General features: G+C 58.1%; 1 protein-coding gene across 1 annotated transcript; it reads right to left on the minus strand.

Annotated features, from left to right (window-relative positions):
- Positions 1-2,121: 2,121 nt before the first annotated feature.
- On the minus strand, positions 2,122-14,705 carry WNT6 (Wnt family member 6). The gene is given in 5 exon segments (XM_050339252.1): positions 2,122-2,987; positions 3,275-3,576; positions 5,710-5,930; positions 14,348-14,496; positions 14,499-14,705. Coding segments are annotated over 5 exon segments (1,341 nt in total). The 3' UTR covers positions 2,122-2,525.
- Positions 14,706-15,659: the final 954 nt, after the last annotated feature.

Below are 15,659 nucleotides of genomic sequence, written 5' to 3' on the forward strand. Positions count from 1 at the left end.
TTGCACACTTATGAGGGATTCACAGATCCAGTGTAGACGTGACTTCTGGAGGTGCAGAGGAGTCCCCCCACAATCACTGACCATATGCTTCTCTCCATTTTCTATCTGCTTCCCCTTCCACATTTTTGGCTTATGTGATCTCCATCCTTCAGGAGCTGTGATTTGAGGTGATGGCAGAGAGGACATAGGTGAGATCCTTTACTCAAAAGTACTAAATGTCTTCCCTGGGATTTACCATGGCCAGATCTCCAAGAGCCATGCCCATGCAGCCCAGAGCATGAAAGCAGCCTGTCATGGAGAAACTGAGACAGAATCCATAGAAGGAACTTGCTGAATGTCAGAGCTAGGGATTTGAACATTTCTCAGAGGGTTTCAGAATCCCTCTATAGCTGCCTTCAGCCTCTGGTGGCACCAGAGGAGACCAGGGGTGACCCAAAGTTACACAGGACCTGCCTAAATTGAGCTCTTATGACAGGCAGTGCAGGGCTTGAAGTGTGCATGTGCTCAGGAGTTTCCAACTCAAAGGGACCTGCTGAGCCTTTAAAATGCTCCCACATCTCCCAGCACACAGATCCTGCATCTCTGCGACTCCCTTCCTGGAGGACCATTCTGCACCCACTTGTGTCCCCTCTGTCCCAGACACACCTGAGGAAATGCAATAAGATATGTGCAAACAAACATACTCTTACATAGGTACATGCAGGGACGATGTCACTGACACACACACTCAACAATTTGCTGTATATTCATAGAGATGTGGGAATATACATGGGCCAACCTGTTTACACACCCATGAGGGGCTCACACACACGGTGACAGGTTATACACAAGCTCACACTCACACATATGGTCATGAACAAGCATAAACATGTTACCTGTGCATGCACACACTCGGAGCTGCTTGCATGCACAGGTACCTTCACTTGCACCCACCCAGCACTGCTCACACCCACCCATGTGTTCCCATGGGCAGGTGTGTGGCTGGCAGTTCCTGGGAGCCCTGTGTGCCTCCCCTCTCCCAGCACCACTGTGGGCAAGTCAGGAGGGAATTTCCAGCTGCAAAGCTGCAGCTGACAGATTTGGAGACTCCCTCCCCAGCACTTGCTGGGCCAAGTTAATGGTTCACCAGCACCCTGCTTCCCCTGCCCTTCCCCCGGCTGCCTGAGGTGCAAGAAGAGGGACCCACTGGTGGGCAAGGGGTGCAGCCTTGCTTGCCTTGCAGTATGCCCAGCACTTCGAGCTCAGCTCTTGCTCCACCTGGCAGTACCCAGTGCCCAGGGCATTGCCCACCTCAGCTTAGACCCCTCTTGTGGAGGGGTCAACAGGCAAACCCCCACACCCAGCACATGCTGCAGCATGGGGGGCAGGCACAGGAGCATGGACCTCCCTGCCCAGGCTCTGGTCCTGCTGACATCCCTCTGGAGCTCGTCTGCCCAGTGGGGCATTACCAGCTGAGCAGGCACTACACACACACATTCCCCTCTGCAGTTACCCTATGCTGGGTAACACTGGAGAAACCAGTTCCCGTGGGTTCCTTGAAGCATGGGAGGGACCCCCTTGGAGATCCCTGGAGCCCCTAGAGCAGAGGCTTGGCAGCCTGCCTCGCTGGGCAGCCAGGCAGGCTGCTCCTCACGCTGTGTTTGTCCATGAGGGGCACAGGCTGATCAGGTTACTGAGACATACATGCTTGGCACCCTGCCATCCAGGTGAGGCTGCACGTGGCCCACAGCATGCCAAGTGAATGCCTTGCATGCCACCAAGCCAACGGTGTCAGCCTTGTCCAGGGCTTCTCTGTGCCAGGCCCTGCAGTGGGGACTACACTGACGGTAGTTGGAATGAAAAGAATACAGGAAACCTTCAAAAAACTCAGAGCCTATCACCATAGTGTCGGGCAGGCAGCCGTACCTCTGGCATGAGGTGTGAGTGGATGGACCATGGACTGCAGGTCACTGCAAACATCCAGATCAGCTGGTGGTGGGGCACAAACTGGCACCCCCAAGCAATGACAACCTTGGGTGATGGGAGGAGAGCCCTCGTGCAGCCTGGAAGGTGCAGAGCAGCTCACCCTCATCCATGCACATCTCCGGGCTTGACAACCACAGGGAAAATCAGGGAGTGGATGAAAAATGAGGCAGGCTTTGCCACGGGTCCCAGCAGGGCCAGGACAAACCAGAGGCTGGAGGGAGGGCAACTGATTAGGACTCACAGCTGGGGCAGGACGGCTCTCTGGTCAGTCCCATTCCAGTACGGTGGTCAGCGCTTCCCAGCCCTCCCCAGGAAGCGCTGTGGCACACCAGTTTTAAATAGCTTTATTAGTGGAAGCTCTGCGCCCACAGCCCCCACCACGGGGGCCCTGGGGATGCCAGGCAGCCCCATGATGTTCTCTGGGGAAGCCGGGACTCTCCAGAGTGCAGAGCTGGGCTCACCCACGCTGTCCCTGCACCGACTCCACGTGTCTCTGTCCCAGGGGGGCTGTGTGAGCCTGGAGGTGGCCCCCCAAATTGTCCTTGGCTGACCCCAGGCTATCAGACGCAGAGGCTGAGCTCCTGGCGGACGGAGCACTTGCGGCACTGCACCACGCAGCACCAGTGGAAGCGGCAAAGGCAGTTTTCCTCCAACACCACTGTCTCATCCCGGTGCCCTCGCCCGCAGCACAGAAGGTCGCACCCGCTCGTGTCCATGGCTGTGCTGTTGCAGACACGGCCCCGGGTGCCCAGTGAGCCCGTCTTACGGTTAGCTGAGCAGAAATCAGGTGAGTCAGCGGAGTAGATGAGGTCCTGCTTGTCAGGGGGCTTGATGTTGTCACCCACAGGGATGAGGGTTTTCCCGTCGTTGCCTCCCATAACCTTGAAAGCCCCATTGAAGCGCTCCAGCAGGCGGTCCCCCACCTCGCGGAAATGGGGCATCTTCCGCCAGCAGGTCCGCAGGGTGCAGGAGCCGGACAGCCCGTGGCATTTGCACTCGGTCCTCATGTAGCTGCGCACCGCCTGGAAAAGAAACAGTGTTGTTCAGCCTGCTCCCCTGCCTCCCTGTCCAGCATCCCCAGCCAAAACTCTGCCTCTTAGTGCTGTCCTGGCCCCGGGGGAGGGGTCTGGGAGTGGAGAGGGTCACAGAGGATTTCCAAAGCACATGCAAAGAGTTCCCGAAAAATACTGGGTCCATATTTCAACCGAGGTTGGTGCACATGGCTAGGGGAAGTTGAAGGTGGAGGGCTAAGTTAGGTAGGGGCACAGGGGTTGATGCCTGCAGAGGACAGGGAGCACAGGGGCCTTACCAAGCGCCCAGCTTCGTTGTTATGCAGGTCGATAAGAGCTCGGATGTCATTTTTGCCTTTCTTGTTCTTGGCATCCATAAACTGCTGGGATTTCTCGTAGCCGAACTGCACATCGTCCCCACAGCCCCCCCACTCCCAAGCCGTGCCCTCCGTGCCTGGACCCGCCGTGGGGGAGGGAGGAGCCCGGCTCCTTGTCAGCTCGCAGCCGCACTGCAGCAGCTCTCCCATGCTGCAGGCCTGTGTGATGGCGTGGCTCACCCCGGCCGCCGTGATGGCATACACGAAGGCTGTTTCACGGATATCTGCAGGAGAAGAGACAGGGCCAGGATGTGGGGTCAGCTCCGGCAAAGGCTCTGCAAACAAAGCACCGCCCCCCCGGGCTAACATCCCATGGAGTCTAAGACCTCCCCCTTCTCGCCCTTCATCTGTGCTCAACGCTGTTCCCTGGGTGATGCACCCACCTAGGAGCAGGCTGCCTGGGGCAGGAGCTGCCTCTTGCAAGAAGATATGAAGAATGTGGGGGATGGCCAGGCCCTGCCAGTGTTCCTCCACTCCAGCTGTGGAGAAACAACAAATCTCCTACCTCGCCTTGCAAGGATGGGTGCTGCCCCATAGGAAAGAGGGAAGCTTGGAGACAGAGGGTGGTCTCAGGTGGTACTCACAGCTTCCTCACACCCTCCTGCAATATCCCTCTACGCAGGAAAAATCCCATCCCCAGATGCAAACTGGCACCTGTACAGAAACGCTGGAGAGGGACGTGGAGGATGCCACTCACTCCCCTGCAGGGTGGCAGCAATGAAGCTGAACTGCCTGCTCTGCCCCCATACCTGCTTTGCCACGGGGCACCACCTGCCCCCCTCTCTCCACCAGCGCAGCCTCCACCCTGCAGGATTATTTATTATTAGTATTTGCTCCTGTCTCTCTCTGCTCCGGGACACAAATTCCAAGCATCTTTCCCCTGCCCAGACCTGCCGCTCGCAGCCGCAGCCAGCGGGGGATTCTGGCAGTGGGAGTGTGGCGCCCTGCTCAGGGGGCTCCTGTGCTCCCCCTGCTCCATGCCAGCCGAACCCCTGCCCACCCAAATGCCTGGGCAAGACTGGCCCCGGGTGATGACACACAGGGGATTCCTGGGGATGGAGGGGAGGGTGAGTTTTGGGGGGTGACCTGTCCCCCCATCTCGAGCATTCTAACTTGGGGGATGAGGGGTGGTGGGAAGAGGGATTCCAGGGCACTGGTTCCATGAGTGGCTTCTCCAAAAGCCCACACAGCAACTGAGTCCCACTGGTGTTAGCAGGAATTGGGCACACCAGTGCCTTTTTGGCAGTGCCACCCAAGGGATACCACTCCCTCCCAAGCCCTCCTGCCCCCTAGGCCACCTGGCCACCTGCCTGCTCCTACCTGGGGCTGGCAGAGCCCTCAGCAGGCAGCCCACAGCTGGCAGAGGTCCCCATGCCACCCTGCCAGCTGGGCCCAGAGGGATGCCACTCCTCTGACACGTGGCTGCCCCCACACCAGCCTGCCCTGGCATGCCATGCCTGCCACAGGCAGCAGGGAGGGAAGAGGGGACAGCTATGTCTGTGCCAGGGAACCCACAGCTGGGAACAGGAGCCCGTTGCAGCATCCTTGAATAGAAAAGATACTCATCTTGGATGGGAGGTAGTCATCTGATGGAGCTGGGAACCCCAAAAATGCTGGGATGCTTTATGCAGTCCCTGTAGGCTTACAGGGAGGCCTACCAGCCTGAAGTGCTTCAAACTTGAGGTCTCCCCCTTGCTTGAAACACCATCCACCCCCAGCCTCTCTCCCTGGGGAGCATGGCAGGGCTTTCCCCTCCCTTACACACTCACAGGTGTCCTCTTGCTCTGCTCCTACCCTGACTTTGATGCAGCTGGGCTGAGCTTGGACCACTGTATCCACCTGTCTGGGACCTGCACATCCCTTCCTGCCCCTGGCCATTTTCCTTGGGGTGACATCAAGGTGCCTGCCCACGGGCACAGGGACAGGGGACAAGCACCCCTCTCCTTCCTGCAAGGCCAGGAGGAGGGATGTGAAGGGTACCCACAGGGTGAGGGGCAGCTCCCTGCAGCTGCGCACTGCCTCCCACCCAGGCCCCTTCCCCCAGCACACCCTGGGGTCCTGGGGGAGCAGTAAATCACTGCCAGACAAGGGTGCATTCTTGGGCTTCATGAAGCCCCGTGCTGTCTGGGAGCATCGGTAATTGCTTCATTACAACACAAGGAGACATGTCCCGGCAGTAAAACCTCATTGTGACTGCACCAGGGAACGCTGAGCAACCCCCTACATGCGCGCACACACACACACACACACACACACACAGGTTTGCACGCCAAGACTGCTCCAGGAGTCCTGGGAGGGGGTGTGACCGGATGGAGGCTTTTCGGAAAAATAGGAGGCTGAGGAAGCACTGGCCTTACCCTGTTGTAGGATCTTGCCGAAGTATTTGCTGTGGCTGGTGCAGTTCCAGCGGCGGAAGCGGAATTGGTACTGGCACTCCCGGACGCCCAGCTTGGTGCCCTTGGCCACCTCTTGCACAATCTCTGGCTCCAGCTGGCACAACTCGGCCTGCTTGCCCGCCAGCCGCTTCGTCTTGCGGCAGATGCTGTTGGGGTCCATGACCAGGGGGCTCCCCACTGCCCTGCAGGAGGGGACAGCGAGCAGAGCAAAACCAGCACCCAAGCTCAGGAGGGATCAAGGTGTGGATGGGGCATGACCAGACCTGCTCCCAGGGACAGAGCAGGGCCGCAGGGCAGTGACAGCTCAGCGCTGAGCTCAGGTGACAAAGGGACAGAGAGGGGTATGCAGGGAGGACAGGACAAAAGGAGTGGGTCGCACCTGTGTGCCATCACCCAGGGGATACCTTGCCCTACCCAGCCAGTAGGGGAATGGGGAGGATCCCCAGCCATGGAACTGGCTATGGAATGATGCTGGAACTTACCACTACATACCGTGGAGGACATCCCTAGGGATAATGGCAGTGTCCCTGATGGGAGGTGGCAGACATACTGTGCTACTCAGCACCTGCTCTTTGGGTCTGGCCCTGACCCAACTCAGCCCTGGCATTGCAGTGTGACTGATGCCTGGTGCAGCTGCATCTCCCAGAGCTGTGGACACAGTGAGGAGCCCATCAAGTGCTCTTGGAGCATCTCCCCCTCTCCAGGGGGGCTTGCTGCTTTACCCTGTGGGAGACTAGATGAGTGACCTTGCCTGTGATAAAGCACCTTGGCTGCTGGCCAGGTTCCTGTGCTCACCTCCCTGAATCCAGGCACTAGCTCCAGGGAATGGAGTCTGCAGGCGGGTGCAGGAGTGCGAGGGAGGGATGCAGGTGGCATAGCGAGCTCTGCCAATGCCAGTGCGGGAGGGCAAGTCTCAGCTGGGCCCATGTCAGAGGTGGCTCCTCCTTGCCAGCACAGCTGGAGTGAGGTGCCTGGCTCTCTGGGCTGGGAGGCAAAGTCTGAGCATGATGCCGTGCTCCCGGAGTGCCGCTGGCTACAGAAACTCCAGTGCTTTCCCCAAACATTTAGCCCGGAGTGCCCTCCACAGTGCAGCTCATCAAACTCTGCAGCCCGCCGGCATTTTGCCACATGCTGAGGCGGGAGATGCTCCAGCTCGGCCTTGGGCAACACCAGAGCTGCAGTGGTTAGAGGGCAGGCATACCACACTGACAGCCTCCCACCCATGCCTCCCATCCCGTGGCAAGGAGGCAGTGCGTCCGTGGGCCACACAAATTTAGCACACCCTAAACACAACTCCACTCGGCCCTCACCTCCAGCACCACTCCTGTGGGCTCAGAGCTCACCCTGCTCAACAACACGATTTTCCTGTCTGTGGATGCCCACAGAACCTCTGGGTTGGACTCAGCATACCCCAGCACCTAAGGGTGCCTGAGGACGGTGAGGCCGCATTCCCTGGAGTCCCCTGGGGAGCAGCGCATGGGCGGCCCGTGCTGCCGTCAGCCTCACTCGCTGGGGAGCATCGCCTGCACTGCAGCTTCCAAACCCAGAGCTTTATAGTCTGGCCAAGCCCCAGGGGCTCAAAAATCACAAGCTGAATCTCAGTGTATAACTGTGTTCTGGGTTTTCTTTTCACTCTCGCCCAGCTGGGGGGCTGTGTTTGGGATACCAAGCTGCAGGACTTTGCTTGCCATCGTGTCCCCAGTGCAAACTCCCTCCGAGGTCTGAGGCTCAAGGTCCTTCCAGGATTCCCCTGACCTAAGCCAGGCTCCCCAGCTGCCTGCATCTCTTGCCCATCAGACCCCAGCTGGACTTGGGGAGGATGTGATCTCTCACACAGCCTGGAAAAGGAGCCCTTATGCTTTGGCTGGAGGTTTAAAGGGTTAAACAGCTCAACAGAGATGAACAGTCTGGAAAGGGGATCTCCAGCAGGGAAACTGAGGCAAGCCCACATTCCTGATGGGAAGAACCCATTTCCCTTTGCTTCTGGTAGCTCGGTTTCCCTTTGCTGCACCTCTTCAAAGGGATGGGGCAGCTGGGGAAGCATTTCCGAGCTGTGGCTTGCCTGGCACAACTCCCCCATAGATGGGGAAACTGAGGCCCACATGGAAAGTAACCAGAAAATCTGTCCAGTCCAATCCCACGATGACCACACAGGGATCTAAGCCTCAGTGCTGGGCTCCAAATTCGCTGTCCTTGGGGACCACGGGCTCCCAACCTCTACAATAGGACAACAGAGGTTTGGCTGCTTCCTCCAGTGGGGTGGGGAAGAAGGGGAGCTGGGATGGGACTTTCATTAAGAGATGACTCTTTGTACTCATATAAAAATGATGCGCTCGCGCCCCAGGGCCGCCAGATCAAATACTGAACTGCAGCTCACCCCGGCCCGCTGGATCAAGCCAGGAAGAAGAGCTCAGCCCTGCGGGGCTGGGGGGTGGCTCCCCGGCACCGCGGGGGTCCCCACCCATGGTCCAGGCAGCAGCAAAGCTGGCTGGAGAGCACGGGAGCTCACTGTCCGTGCCGACAAGGCGTGGGGTAGGCTGCCTAAGTCCAACACAATATTAATTTCCGCTGGGCTCCACTTTCTGGCATAGGGAGGCTGCTGGGAGCACAAGAGCTGTTTTGCTTTGGAGGGTTCGGAGAAGGGGGGGAGAATGGGGGGAGACAAGGGCAAGAAAAATGCTGCCAAACTGCTACCACTTTGGCAAGGGCTCCAGCGCAGGGCCCAGATCTGCCTGAGCTTGTCCTGCTCCAAGGCCTCCCGCATCTACAATTAAGGTGCCCCACCTCTGCCGCTGGGCACTCCTCCCCCTGCCCTGGTGAAGGAACAGGGTCGCTAGCCCGGCTCCCCACAACTTACGTGAGGCACCCCAGCTCCCCCTGCCTCCAGCCTCCTGCCTGGGAGCCCCCAGCCAGGCTCAGCAGCTCGGCAGCATCCGTCCCGCCTGCCCCCTGCACCCTGCTGGCTGCCAGAACTGCTGCTGGGTGGCTGTCGTCTTGCCCCAAAACAAGATGGGATGATGAGCCCCGCTTCCCAACCCGGTTCCTAGCATCCCTGTGTAAGCAAATCAACACCCATTGGTGAAAGGGGAGACTGAGGCACAGAAAAGGAGCTGCAATCCACCACCAAACTGCTTCTGTCACCCCTTAGGCTGTCGACAGCCCCAGCCTGAGCCCTGTCCCAGTGACACACACCAAACAAGAGTCACTGGGGCTTCTGATGCAACCCCTCTGCTCTAGATGCTGTCCCTGTGCAACAGAGCCGGGAGTTCCTAAGAGCCATAATCACCAGCTTTTTCCAGCTCAGCTCACAGTCCCAGAGCCTCCAGTATGTTCCAGTCTCATTCCCAGCCAAAATCATAGATGAAGGGGCCTGGCTCAAGACACCATCTTCCCCCTGGGCATGGGGATGGTGTGGAGTAAGGCTTCTCCCAGCCCCTGCCAGCAGACCAGATCAAGGGGAGGCAGTGAGGTCCTGGTTAGCAGGAAGCCAATGGATTGCGGCTGGCAGAACCATGCAGTGAGAAAGAGAATGGTCAGCCTCCGAAAGTGGCACCCACATCTTGAGTGAAAAATGCCTCCTTTGGTCCTGATGGCCTGGAAATCCCAAAGGAGAGCAGTGGTTGTGCCATGCCAGCTCCGTGTTGGACCTGCGAGGTCTGCACCCATTGAGTACTGCTGCCTGGGTGCTCCCATGTGGCAAGGGGACTCTGCTGTGGTGTAGTAAGGGCATATCTTGCCTCACATCCAGGTCTCTATCCCAGTCCCTGGATGCCCTCAGGAGAGTGATGCACAGTGCTGGGGTACCCGGCTCATCACTCTGATACCACAGGTGCTTCTGCACCCACTTGGAGAGGTAAGAACTGCAGGATGTCAGCCCCGGAGAACTGAGCTCCATCCCTTGGGGGAACAGGTCACCCCCCATCCCACATAGTGGTGACAGTCAGTGACAGCCCTACAAGGAAGTCAAACCAAAGGCAGCCCGTCTCTTTCCAAGGTGTACAAACAGGGTGAGGGGGACACACAGATGAATTTTCACCATCCAGCTTGCTCTTCAACCCAGGGTTAAGTGTAGTGGGCACTCGGCCCCTCACCCAGGGCGATGCGTGGGTGCTGCCACTAACCGGGCAGCCGGGTGTGGAAAACAGAGCAGGAGGCCCATGAGGGTGTGGTGAGTAAGCAACAAGTCACTGCCCTGGGGGGGCACAGCCAGAGATTGGCTGCTGATCAGGACTGGGGGCACTGAGGGAGCAGGAAATGCCGTGGGTTGGGGAGAGCAGGGAGGACCCTGTGCCCTGCCTTCCTCTTTACACCTCCTTGGCAAGGATGTCATGCAAACAGCTGGGCAGCTGCCTAAAGAAAAGAGGCTTTGGCTTGGCATGGTATGGCATCAGCCCATGGACCTGCTGGTTGCAGGGTCATGTTGAGGCCAGGTGCTTGCGAACAGGAGCTGCACAAACTTGTGGTGCAGGTACCATGGAGGATGGAGGGAGCAGGCACCTGCAGAGGTGGGGGTCCTAAAGCTGTGTCCAAACCCTAGAAGGGCTGGGATAAGAAGAGCTAGATCCACCCACCTGTGGTCAGTGTGTTCTTCCTCCGGATGCTGGCAGGGGCTGGAACTGGGGTGGCCTGAGGGCTGGGCTAGTTTATGCCCAAATAGAGGTGACATATGTGGTAGCAGGACCCTGCAAATTCTGAGCAAATATCGGGGTATGCTCAGCTCTTCCCAGCACCCTCCCACATGAAAGGTATTTGAAGGGGTCAAGCCTCTGATGCAAAGCTCAGACAACCCCTCCAGTTTGGGGTATGTGTAGGGCAGGGCTGGGGAGCCCGGGTGTCACCATGCGAGAGTGGATGTGACCAGGAGCAGAGACAAGGGATGGCATAGGGGAAAGCTCAGTTGCCTTTGGGGGAGAACACAAATAGCCTAACGCTAGAGCCAGTAGCCACCTCAAAACGTGCAAGAGAAATATTTTCCCCTTGAAAAACCCAGAGGGTCAGCAGCTGCTCCAGTAAGGACACAAGGAGATGGCACTGGTAAGGGGCCACCACACTGGGACTTTCATTGCTTCCCATATGGTGCTGCTCCACGGTTGAGGGCATGCCCGGGATGGCTGGGCAGCCCAGTCTGCTGGGCGCCGTAGGGTGGCCGCTGTAGGTCAGCAAGCCCAGGGAGTGACTCACAGTATTCACCCAAAGTCATGCAGGCAGGGCCCTACAGCCCAGCAGCCTGCCCTTACAGGCTCTGAACAGTGTGGGTGCTGGTCAGGGCAGTGGAGGAGAAGGGGAGGCCACTGGTGCATGAAACCATCCAGAGTTGTGTGGATCAGGGGATGCAGGACTGGGACTCTCTCAAACAAGGGTACAGCCACAGGTGCTAGTGGGTGGATCCTCCCTGAATGCCTCTGAAGAAGTCCCATGAAAACCTGGAGGTGCAGTGCCCTTGTGCATGGATGAGAAGGAGATGGAGGGCAGGTGTCCATCCCTCCAGGCCCCATCAGACCCACAACTGGAACAGAGCACATCTCAGCTGGGATGGTTTTCTCCCTTGTTCTCTCTTCCAGCTCCCAGTTGCTTTCAACCATGCCCATGGAGAGCCAATGGGCACTCAGGAAGTTTGGCTTTGCTTGCCCCCATCCCCACAGTGTCTCTGTTCCTGCAAGCACAGCCCAACCACAAACCAGCTTGGCTGAAATCATGCCCTGAACCTGCCCAGGGCTCCTCAGATGCTACATGTGCAAGCTCTGTATCCTGCACCCTCTGGGCCAGCCCAGGAGCCCCAGGCAGTCCCTGCTTGTCCTGCTCAGGGAGAAATCACTGTTGCACAAGGAGCTGGGTGAGAAACACCTAAAGAAGAGGGGAGGAGGAAGAAAAATAATTTACCGGGCTGGTGGGAGCAAGGGGACCCTATTCCCTGCAGCCTGGCACTGACCAAGGTAACAGCAGCACCTGAGTGGCACAACTTCCATTGGCACTGCCCATAGCCTGCTCCCTCTGCCATGGAAAGGTCTGTGTCTGCCTGTGCCCCTTTGCTTCTTCTTAGACACAGGGGCAAAGGGTCTGTAGGATGAGAGTGACTGTATCTTCAGTGAGCATTGTGGGGGCACCCTAACATGAGGATGCTCTTTCTCAGGCTACAGCATCACTAGCATGATGTCAGTTCTCATACATCACACTTGAACTTTTTTCCGTAGATGCAGCCATCTGCCAGGATCCCAACAGGTGCAGTTACCACCCATGAGTGGCCAGGTGTCATACTTTTAATTAACTCTACCCTAGCTAAAACCAGGACACCAGGCCTGGCTGTGTGCCTTGCCTGGGGACTGTGTCTCCTGGGACCCAACCCAGCTACACCCCATCGTGCTCCTCTCACAAATTAGTTTGCCACCAGTGGGGGAAAAAAATACCTCAAACAGGCAACCCCTGCATCCCCACCACCACACAGCTAATGCACTAAAGGGCAGGATGGGGGGGGGGGGCAGTAAAGACATTCCTTTCTTGCCCAGGGGAACACGTCCCCTTGGCTAAGCACTCAGAGGTGCCCAGTGATGCACACATACAGGTGTGCTAGTGAAGTTCCTAAACATCAGTGACAGCAAGGAACATCTCTATCCATGCCACCAGTCTTGGGGCTTCCAGGAACTCTAGCACAACACATGGCTGTATCCTCGAACTCCTCCCCTCCAACGGCAAAACCCACAGACACCAGTGGTACCCAGACCTGGGAGACAAAACCAGGAGCAGGCATATGGGAAGATGCCTCATGAGCTGGCTCAAGGGGTCAGGTAGCACCCGGACTTCTCTCCCCAGCATGAGAAGAACTCCCTGGAAATAAGGGATGATCTCAGCAAGGGGCTAAACCCCAAGCTCTGTAGGAAGTAGCTCATGAATCAGCCAGCTACTCCTGTGCCCTATCCAGGGAAGCCCGGCATGTCCATTTGGTGGTGCTGGTGGCCTCATCCACACACCACCTCCACCTCCTCTGGGCTTACTGGCTCCAGAGTGAAGTAGAGTGCAAGCTGATGATTCCTCTGCAGCCATTCCACTGCCCAGTGCATTCAGCCATGCTGCAGGCATTATTCTTATTATTCTTAAATTAAAGTTTCCTTTCCTTCTTTTTTTAAAAGAAGAAAAAACAAGTTCGACCCCTTGCCCTCCTCTGCCAAATCCTGCTAATCTCCCCAAGTCGGTTCTGCTAGAGCACGCATGGCATGGTCACAGCACCAGCAGGACCCAGGCTCCACGGTGAGACGTGGCTCTGAGCTGCCAGGGCAGGGAGCAGCAGTACCCCAGCACCCTGCCTTTGCCGGTGCTGTCTGCCTGCCCTTGAATTGAAGGCAAAATGAATGTCTGCTTCACCTCTACCTGCTCCAGCCATGGATAGATATCCTCAAAGCTGGAGCACAGACATGAGCTTGGAGGTGAGGGCTCACTAGGTGGTTATTGATGAGGATGGGGCAGAGAAAGGATGTAGAGCTGAAGGGACAGCTGTGTATGGGTCTGAGAATAAGCCAGTGAAATACAGTAGGTTTCAGTCAGCTGGAGGGAATGTGTCCTGCGATGGCATATCTACCCTGAGGTGGGCATGGAGATCCTACACACACCCCTGCCCTGGCCAGGGCTTGCCCTGCCTCATTCTCCCCTCCTCTAGCAAAAAAAAACCAGACCCTCTCAGACCCATGTTAAATCCTTGCCTGGCAATAAACAATGCTTGTGCTCTGGGGACAAACTTAGCTGGTGTACAACTGACTGTAACAGCACCACTTATACTCACCAAGGCCCCCACTTTTGCCCTGCGTCCCTGGAGCCACGGCTAGCGAACAGAATGGAGATGTAGAATAAATCACTGGTGGGCAGGCAGGGGACCAGGAGGGGAAAGGCTTATGGAGAGCTTTATTTTAGGGGTCAAAAGAGTGTGACAATGTGGAGACAAATAGCCTCAGATAATGAATGATAGCCCGGACGGCACGCCGGGGAGCTGGAATCTAAGCACTTAAAACCGGATAAAGACAGGCTGGGTGAAATTCTTAATAGATTTAAATAGTTCATGTTTCGACAGATACCTGGGCTTTCCAAGGCTGGGTCCCAGCTCTGTGCCTGTAATGAATCCCCCACCCCCTCTGGTATCCTGCAAGGCACCGTCTCTGCCTTTGATGAAGGCACCATTACAAATAGGGGTTTTGTCCCTGCTGTGTCCAGGCCACTGTTCAGGGGGGACACAGTAGGGACCCTCGGGCTTTTAATTAAAGTTGACTTATTGGAGGGGTCTGGAGGCCCCTACCCCACCTTCCCCACCCCTCAGGCGTACAACCCTCCTAGGCTGAAGGCTTGGGGTGCAGGGAGGCAGATTGCAGCTCTCCCCACAGGACCTGTGTGCCCCGTACCTCCGGGGCAGCTCCAGCCTGCTGTCCCCAACACACTTGTGTGCCCAAACCCTGACAGCATGCGGGTACCCCGATCTGGATCCTCCTGTCCCCACCCAAGTTGTGCCCTGGGTGTAGGGGACTCTGTTGTCCCCAAGCTGGGGTTGGGGGGAACAACCCTAGAGATCGAGGGACCCTGCGTGCCTTCCGGCATCCCCCCCCCGGGATGTCCTACTCACCACCAGAGCCCGATGATATTGGCGGGACAGAGGAGGATGAAGAAGAGCCCCAGCTGGGTCCGGGAGGAAGGCAGCATCCTGCCAGGGCTGAGGGAAGCGTCGAACCCGCTCCGCGCCACCCGCGGAGATCCGGGCTGCCCCGAGGGTCTGGCCGAGGCCCCGGCGGGTGGGTGCCCGGTGCCTCCCTCCGCCGGGCCGGGCCGGGCCGGGCCGGGCGGGCAACGCGGCCGGCGGGGCCGGGCCGGGTCGGGCTGGGTTGGGCTGGGCTGGGCTGGGCAGGCAACTCCGGGCGGCTGGAGCGCGGCGCGGAGGCTGCTCCGGAGAAGGAGGAGGAGGAGGGACGGGGCTGCGAAAGCATCTGCTCCGACAGGGAAACCGGAGCCCGGGGGGACGGACAGGGCGGGCCGGGCGGGGGGACTCCCGGGTGCCAGGCTCGGCTCCCGGCGCACAGCCACGGCCACGATGTGGGCACGGCCACGGCCACGGGCACCCTCCGGCAGCGGGACGGTGGCCTCAGCCTGTCCAGCCCCGCGTCCCGCCACCGCGCTTGTAGGTGCAGTCCTTTTTGCGGGATCTGCCTGGCACAGCCCTGTCCTCTCAGCCCCAGGACCTGTCACGGACCTGCCTGGCACAGCCCTGCCCGGCTCCGCTCGTGGTCCTGCCGCAGCCCTGCCAAACCCGACCTGGCCTCGAGGTGTCCCCAACACCTGCCCATCACATTCCTACCCGACCCTGACACCCCTGGCATGGCCTTGCCCAAACCTGGCATGTCTGTGTTGCCTGCCAGCACAGCCCTGTCTGGCCCCTGGTCCCACACTGGGTTTACCTAGAGCCTGTCCTCAGATCAATCTGTCCTACCTGGGGATGCTGGAAGAGTGATCCCCCACAAATATCACCCAACACTTGTGCTACAACACCTCTGGAGAGACATGCCTGGGGCAGGAATACAAGCAGGAGAAGAATGATGGGAGTCAGCCCCAGGAGAAAAGAGACCAGGAGAAGAGTGCAGTGAGGGATAGCTTGTTCATGGTGATTTCATCTCAGGTGCCACCAGGACAAAGGAGGGATACAGTCCCCAGCACTGGATCAACAGGAGGAGTAGCAGGAGTTGCCTGGGGCAGGAGGAAACTGAGGTGTCTGAAAGGTAGCAGAGGGCCACGCCAGGGCTAGGCAGCTGGGGACGGGAGGAACCAATGCCCATAGGCTGCCACCCCAATTCTCTTCCCCAAAGGAGCCTCAGAAATGGTTTTCCAGTGTTCTAGAATTCTGATTCTTCTTGTACCATTTGTAATTTCCAGCAGAGTTTTGGGAT

Source organism: Myiozetetes cayanensis, unplaced genomic scaffold (genome assembly GCF_022539395.1).
Source record: "Myiozetetes cayanensis isolate MyiCay16 unplaced genomic scaffold, myiCay2020 scf9, whole genome shotgun sequence".
NCBI lineage: Eukaryota > Metazoa > Chordata > Aves > Passeriformes > Tyrannidae > Myiozetetes > Myiozetetes cayanensis.